We start from the raw sequence: 8,602 nt of genomic DNA, 5'->3' as shown, positions 1-8,602 counted from the left end.
AGAGTGCTTCTTGTAGGAGTTGTCATAGAATACAACTTGTTTCTCATAATTTTAGGACTTTATTCTCTTAATATTACGACTTTTTTTCTCGTAATTTTATGACTATTGTCGTTGCGACTTTATTCTTGAAACAGAAGAAAAATAAATCTCTAGCCTGGCCCTAAAGCTATGCCATAGCACCATAGCTCATTAAAATGAAAAGAATGCGTTTCCAAAAATAAGAGAAAAATATAATAGTTTGACTAACCATAACTTTGAGTCTCAATGCTGGTTACCCAGGCGATGACTGCAATGTAGTGTACTGTAGCATTTTTGTCATTGTTTGTTTAATTTATTTATTTAAACAGAGACAGTGTGCGATATACGTTCACCCCAGAAAGGAACATTTGGATTCTACCAGGTCATAGCACATGTGCTAATTTCCACCTGTATTCCCTAAACATGTTTATGTTAGAAAAAAAAACATGCACCACAATAAAATAACGTATTTATGCATTTCCCACAACAGCATTAAATCAATGCATACTACACATTTATTCATTTGCAGTCCTAACTCAGTCATTTTCAATCTGGTGTTAAAGGAAAGCTCTGTGAAATAATAATAATTGAACTATATTGATCTCACTTTAGAGAAATTTACCTCTGCATTTAACTAGGGATGGGAATCGAAAAACCCGGTTCCTGTTCAGAACCGGTACCATGTGTTCCAATCCCATGGCACCGTTTGGCAGCTCGCTTAACGATTCTCTTATTGATTCCAGGCAGCACCAGAGCCTAGCGCTGGGCAGCGCGACTTAATTCACGTACGACGTGACCAAGCATGAGTCTAGAAAAGCAAAACTAAAAGTTTGGCTCCATTTTAAGGAAGAGAAAGATTTGCAATCATTGCAAAGCGGCAACTACATCCGCGGGAGGAAATACATCCAACATGTAGAAACACCTGCGCACACAACATGGCATACATTTTAACAAATACCGTGTTTTTTATGCTTCCGGACAGAAGCTAAAGTTACGACCAGCATGGAAGGCAACTCTGGTGGTAAGTAGCTAGTTTTATATCACTGGCTGTGCTTAATGTGGTTCCTAGTAAATCATATGCCATTTCTGGAAATAAACCAGTTTCCTACCTCTCCTTGGGGTTATTAAACATGCTACGAAGGTGCTCCGTAGTTCAGGGAGTGAGAGAAAGGTGACGCTCGTTTATTTAAATCAGGTGGAGATGAGTTTATTTCCCGAAATTGTACAGTAATGCCTTTTCATTAAACTGATCCCTTCTCCATTAGATTTAGATGACAGTGACAAGACGGGTAGCCTGACTTGAGTGGCAGCTCCCGTTCACTGCCTTCTGTTTTCGCCGAGGCAGGCAGAAATAGAATGTCCCAGGCGAAGATAGACGAATGTCACCATGCACTTACCAAGTTCATTGTTTCACAGAATCAATAAGGGTATCGGAATCGTGAAAATCTTATCAATTACCAACCCTACCCTTGTACGGTGCCCTGTTAACCCAGAGTGGCAGTCTGCGGGGATAGAACCAGGTACTTCCAACCTTCTCAGAGCACAAGTGCACTGTTCTAACAACTAGGCCAACACTCCTCACAGTGTTTACAACCGAAAACTTTCACTCTACAGTGCTTTTTGTGAGAAGAGATCACTCCAGACAAACTGTTTAAATGACATTTTTGATTTAAAAAATTTAAAAAGTGAGATTTTGTAATTGTGAACCAGTCTATTAATAACATGTTCATTATATAGATTTAACAATTTGATTGATTCCAATTACCAGTTAGGAGTCTAACCTTAATTTATTTAAAAAGCAACCCAAAATATACATCAATTAAGGTGGGAGATCTAACAAGAACCCCAATCAATCCTTCACTTTTTGATCACTTACACTGCTTTTAGTGTCAGGGACAGGATCTTGTGGGTTAATGAAGGCATGGGCTATTTTAATGACGTGCTCCAGCTTCCTGGGCTGCTCCTCCACTTTAGCTGCCAGGAATAAGGTGGTCTGGGAAATGATCTATAAAACGAGGGAGGAAACTGTTAGTTTAACACCGTGGGAGGCCGATTTAAAGGGAGAACTGCGCGTATACTTACATTTCTATGGAATTTGGTGAAGGAGTGGATCATATAAAACCTATGCATATAAACTATAGCGGTGTTAATTATTAGTTGAGATCTGTTGAAAGAGTTAAGGAAGAAATGCGAGTAACGTGTAAGAAAGCAAAGCTAGCAGCGATTAGCCAGAAATTTGGGGCTCTAACAAACGACTGATCTATAGAAAATGATATGAATGTGAAAATTAATCTCAGCTTTGATCTTCTGGTGGATTATATGTCTGTTTCTGGTTAAATGTTGGGTGTTCATGACAAACACAAACCGTGTCGGCGCTAACAATAGAAATTGAACCAGGCTAAACAATAGCTAAGCTAACTACAGGCCCGTGCAGCTTCCGTAGCGCAAAAGCATCAAGCTAACCGATTATAACTACTACGTTTTAGTTGTAAATGTTTTTTCTGTTTGAGGGAGAGTTAAGTTTGGCGAAAAAATGAATAAGACTCGGTCTGAGCTCACGGCAACCGCCTCTAACCGGTTAGCCGCTGCCCTGACAAAGGATACACGTTGAGCCTCTGGCCGATGTCCTGGATTAAATTGGCGGCCTGTTGCCTGTAGGAGAGCTCTCTGTCCGCCTCTATCCCGCAGCGACGAGACGGTGTGTTTTCCAGCTGCTCCCGGGTAAACAGCCATTTCGTAGAGGGTCCCCGGTGCACCGCCATTACGCTCCCACGGCCAAGCCCGACGGCGTTAGCACCGGGAGGGGAGCGAGGCGACCGGAGCACCGGAATGACGAAACGAGAAGCGGAGTGTGAAGCCGGGGGGAGGAAAATACAGCAGCGCCCCCTGTGGTCGGAGGAGCAACTTACAAGAAGCAAACAAAATTAAAGCAGGCAAATATATATACATTTCTCTGAAAATTGCAGCATAATCTGGGCATAAGTCATACTGAATATTACTTTAAAAGCCAATGAAATAAACTAATATGTATTTATGATTTCAGATTTCACAAAAAAATTAACATTTTTTTTAGAATAATAATAGTTTTTCACCAATATGTAAAATGAGAAATGTAGAGGGTGTAAATGACTGTCTGCTGAGTCAGTGTCACATCAGGCATATCATATGGCCAAAGCATCACTTTTAAATGTTACGTACAATGATAATATTCTATGTGAGTTTGATTTTTTTCTCCGAACTTTATATATTGATTGATTGATTGACTTTATTGACCTCACAGTTGAGAAATGTACTCGTTACATCAACTCAATAGTCAAAAAGAAGGTGCCAAAGGGAGGAAAAGGTGCATGGGGTATATACAGTATATAAAGTGTGTCCATATATATATATATATCTCTTCCTCACCCACTGCGGTCCGTCTACCTTTTTTCCTCCAAGCTCGGGTCCTCTTCCAGAGGCCTGGGAGCTTGAGGGTTATGCGCAGTATCTTTGCTGAAGTCTCTTATTTAATTTAGCAGGATTATTATACAGGGTTATGCACAGGATATTCAATGGGTATTTAGTTATTGCACTGAGCATCAGATATAAAAAATGGGTTATTGCACAGCGTATAAAATAGGACTTGCACATTAGATATTGCACAAGTTGTTGCAGTGATAGTGTCGCATTGTAGGGTTTAATAAATTACCTTTTTGAGACTTTACATAAATTGTACATTTACTTGTAAATGTGTATAGTAAAGAGAAAGGCCATTTGCGATACGAGTACAATGCCTTAGTAATAAACACTAAACCTAAATAATAATAACTTAATAAAATAAATAGAAAAAATTAAGTAGCACAAAAAACACCAATTATGAACCAGAAAATGGGTCTGATTTGATAACAATCTCCAGAAGAAATTAAAATAGAAGAAATTGAAATCTCCCCTTTTCTCTTCCTTGCCTCATCTCCCCCCTTCCTCCTTGAGTTTCACTTTTTAAATTTAATATAGAAACTAATTAACTTTCCAGTTATACAGCGTAGTATTGAAGCCCACCTGACTTATCAAGTCATACATTATTACATTTTTACTGAGGATGTCTCTTCATTTAAAACTTTAGGTCCAGTGCTTTTTCCTTTAATTCAGACACATATTGAGATTGAATTCTGACTAAGCCTTTTTTGAAGCATAACAAACTACTTTGGCCTTCCCTTTACAATTTTAAAATTGCATGCTCATGGGGACTAGTGTTGCGAAAAACTAACTCAAAATAAATGGAAATTATCCTTAGTGGCATCTTAAAAAAAAAATATATAGCTCAATCAGTTCCTGTTTATTATGCATTTTGAAAAACTGTGTAAAAATGCTCTGATGAAGGACCAAAAGGTCACATTAAAATGAAATGTTGCACTGATGAATGGATTATTTTTAGCTTCCAGCACTTTTACCAGTATGTGTTTAGGATGAGTGGTGGAAAAACACTGTGGACAGTTTCCTGGAGGATTATTAACATAGAAAAAGACTGAACAGAACATTTATATATTATTTGGTAGCCTTTTTTAACGTGAACCTTAAAAGGCATGTCTGTGAGCTGCAAACAAAGCACAATTTCAAATTATTTGGCTTTTCCAGAAATGTGGTCACATCACCTGAAATACCCAGCCTCTCCGCTAGATGGAGCTATATACAAAGAAAATAAGCAGCACAAACAGACAAACTGGACCTTTAATGGCTTTCCCCTGCAAAAAAACAAAAAAAGACTTGAAAGACTACACCGTTTTTATTTTTAATATTCGTATTTCTTCCCACCATAATGAAAATTCACTTTATTAGGGATAAATATTGGTCTAAAATAAAATTTTATATGTCAAGCAGTGATACAGCTTTAGACTTTATTCAAATAAAAGTCCAGTACGTATTTTATCTGAATTAGAGGCAGGATAAAAGTTAATATTCCAGCATAACGTTAATTATAGCTACAGAGAAATGACTTTCTAAAAACATTTAACCCATATGACCTAATATGGGCAGTAAATCAATTATTCTAAATACATGTCATGTGATTCTGTGTCCAAAGAAATGTTTATAGAAATCTATTTTCAGAACACAATGGAACGTTTCCCACCACAAAAAATCATTTTGTTACGCTACCAAGAAGAAGAAAAACCTCTTTTATGTTTTTGCAGCGCGCCTGACAGCTGTGCAACGGCTCCATCAATAAAGACGCGCGCGCTCAGACCTCACGGGACAGATGTTCTCCTCGCGGAAGAGCAGCAGCTGGTGGAGATATGGCCATGTCTGCTAATTAGAGAGCAGGCGAGACCGCTTCACTAAACTGCCACCCTGTCGCGATTATTTCTTTCTCTGCCACTTGTCTACACTGCGCTCCACATCTCCTGTCAGGTTGGTCAGCATGGAAGATTTCTACTTCCTTTTGGCTCCTTCAAAATAAAAGTCCACCAATTTTTTTTATTTTTTACTTTGGAGCCTTCTTTTTAAATATAGTTTCATCAACTCATTCATTGTTTTTTAAGCAACGAATAGAATAGAATACAGTAGAATAGAAAACCCCTTTATTGACCCAAAATGGAGAAATTCTGGTGTTTACAGCAGCAAAAAGATTATAGGAAAAATGGTCACGGAAATGTGGACCTTAGAAAAGTGTATACAAATAACATAATAGTGAAGAGGTAAAAGATAAACAATAAAATACTGTACTGTAAAGTGTTTAAACATATAAAACTGTGCACCTGGAGAATAAATAACCAATATGCAGCTATGGATATTTTTACAGTAATGGATATTGAAAATAGCTGCAAAATGACAGCAGCATGTTATTTAATTGACTACGGTAGAAACTGTGCAAAATCAGCATGAATGTAGCAACTTATTGAAGTTGTTGGGAACAGTGGTGGTTATAGATTCTTCCAGCTGCTGGGAGGAAGGATCTGTGATAACGTTCCCTGGTGCATTTAAGCTGCAGCGGTCTGTCACTGAAGGAGCTCTCCAGTTCTGCAACAGCTTCATGCATGGGGTGGAAGTAATTATCCAACAGAGATGTTAATTTAGTTAGGGTCCTTTTGTTTTCAACCTGCTGCTCTGAGTCCAGAGGGCATCCAATCACAAAGCTGGCCTTCCTGATCAGCTGACCCTGCCAGTTTCTCTCAGCTACAGATAAATTATTGCTCCAACATAAAAGATGCCCTGATGCCACAACAGATTCATAGAAGTTATAGAATTATAGTTTCATCAATTTGTTGTTGTTTTTTTTAAGCAATGAACTTGTTTCAATTTGGATCAGACTACTTGTATAGCAGGTGTAACACATTATCAGGCTGAAAATTGTCTCAATTCATTTTTTATTTTGAAAGATAAATGTTGGAATACACAGGTTACTAATTTCAGTCAATCTGTTCACTATGTGAAAAAACAGCATATATATGACTTATATTCACGATTTCATTCATGCTATAAATATCAGAAATTTAAATATTAAATAATAACTGATAAAACAAGCTTTTCTTTTAACATAAAGGTTTGGAGTTTGATGAAAATTATGCTTATGACCTGCTTAAAGGTTGTTATTTTCAAAAGACACTGATAAACCTCACTGGAAAATAGTTTTATTCCATAAAATATCTTATTTCTTGATATACTTATTGTTTTACTTCTTCTATCATTATTGCTGTTAATACAGTGTATTTATTATATCATAATGCTTTTGTTATTAAATAATTTTTCTTATTATTATACCCTAATAGGCTAATGCATTTTTCTATTATTTTAGTCATTTATTAAGTTATTTAAGATTTATAATCACACTACACCACTAATTTCTTTATTATGATTTACAATGATTTCCAATAAAATTAACCATTTTGTTTTTTGTTATTAATTTTTGATGTTGGTTTAACCCTTTATAGGGCACTCAGTGAAATACATTTCAAACCAATAGTGTTATCGGAATCCAGGACAAGACCTTATTTCCTTTGTAACATTATAAAAATATGGATATTTTGATGGCAAAAATGTATGTCAATGTAAAAACAAGAAACGTCAACTTGCTGAATATGTTAAAACAGATAAAAAAAGTGCTTCTATAGGAAATTCATTAAAAAACTCACGTTTTTTTTGGTACAACATAACCTTAGAGGCATTAATGCTGATACTGGCACTCACATTTTTTAGTTTTTTTTTTAGTTTACTAGGCTTAATAACTTTTTTACCTTACTTTTATTTTTATTTAGTGTTTTACCTTTTTTTCTTGGCTTGTTAACTTTTTTTAACCAGCTTAATTTACAGTAGGTAATATATCATTCAAGGGCTCATCTGATTGGTCAAATACCAAAATAAGATCTTTGCTGAATGGCTGGATATAGACAAACTATACTTTCCTGCAGCCTTTGCTACCAAGTAGATGCATATATTTTAATATCTGTAATGTCTAAATAAAAGATATAGTGGAAAAAACTCTTTCAGTTTTGAGTTCTGGGACGTTAATATTTTCCATTGTCATTACTTACCTACTAGTATCAATAAACATTTTGCATAAATTTATATTTACAAGCACAAATATCTATATAAATTGATAAGTTTTTATTAAAATTGTTATTTAGGATTTCACTGAAGACTCCTAGATTACTTGCAGAGACACATTTTCTCTTTAGCCCATATAACACAAAATCTGGTTCTGAAAAGAGCAGGAATTCTGTACTTATCATCTTTGATTTTTGTATATTGATGTGTATAATTAACCACAAAAAAATTAAATGTTTTGAATATTTCACTTGAGAGTTAGCCTAGTAAACAAGCCCCACCCGCCAGCGGCGAGTTGGTCTAGCCTCGATCAATGCCCCAGGCCCTAGAACTGGCGGACCAATCACAACGCAGAGATGTGTTTTGAATATGAATGTCTGGATGCAAAGCGGGCGGGGTTTTGAGGGCGTGATGAAAAAGCTGCACGATGCTGGAGAAAGCAAAACAGTAGCATGCACTGCGGCCGCAGCAGCATTCAATGGAGCGCTCCATTGAAAGTTAAAAGTTCTCTTTTCTGTTGCTTTTGTTCATTAAAAGTATGTTTTAAGATCATTTCAGTTTTATACTTTAAAGCGTCACTATATGGTCCATTTACCGATTTAATGCGTAATTTAAAAAAAGATTTCCGAAGTTGAGTGGCAACCAGCGGACCTCCGAGGCTAACGGCAGCCAGGGCTAACGGCAGCCCTTCTGCAGTGGCCCTCTCTCAGCGTAGTCATGTGTGAAGGACCGCTGGCTATGATGGCGATTTTTGTCTCAGCTTTGGAATCAGTTTGGAAGGATTAGATTTGGGGTTTTCTTTGAAACGAGAGCAGGAAGAGGCTCTACGCTCATTCATTTTTAAGAAGGACATATTCTCTGTTTTACCGAAAGGCTGTTTGTTTCAATCCCCTACTTGCTTTCTAATGCACTTCCTACGTCACAGTGAGTTGCTCTCATTGGTCAGAGCGTTGGCCAATAGGCACAGACATGGTTTGAAAAACAACGGGTTGTTCTCATCCAGAATCTTCTGATGTCTCATTCATCGGGACTAGACTAAATTACACATTTAATCTAATTTATCAGC

At 36.8% G+C, this 8,602-nt stretch overlaps 1 protein-coding gene across 2 annotated transcripts in view; it reads right to left on the bottom strand.

The window, feature by feature from the left end:
* LOC107094132 (cyclin-T2-like) overlaps positions 1 to 2,929 on the bottom strand; it is an 11,518-nt gene extending 8,589 nt beyond the window's left edge. The window contains exons 1-3 of one of the 2 annotated variants that reach the window (XR_001481653.1): positions 2,623 to 2,929; positions 2,101 to 2,182; positions 1,895 to 2,023 (exon numbers count right to left, since the gene is read on the bottom strand). Coding sequence is in view for 1 of the 2 variants with exons in the window: in XM_015389565.1 (XP_015245051.1) it covers positions 1,895 to 2,023; positions 2,101 to 2,182; positions 2,623 to 2,780 (369 nt within the window). In the remaining variant the exon portion in view is untranslated. The remainder of the gene's footprint in view (positions 1 to 1,894; positions 2,024 to 2,100; positions 2,183 to 2,622) is intronic. The other variant, XM_015389565.1, reaches the window with a different exon arrangement.
* Between the last annotated feature and the right edge of the window lie 5,673 nt (positions 2,930 to 8,602).

The sequence above is a fragment of the Cyprinodon variegatus genome, unplaced genomic scaffold (assembly GCF_000732505.1).
Source record: "Cyprinodon variegatus isolate N-32 unplaced genomic scaffold, C_variegatus-1.0 Scaffold465, whole genome shotgun sequence".
Lineage (NCBI taxonomy): Eukaryota > Metazoa > Chordata > Actinopteri > Cyprinodontiformes > Cyprinodontidae > Cyprinodon > Cyprinodon variegatus.
This window is presented reverse-complemented; position numbering and strand designations above follow the sequence as displayed.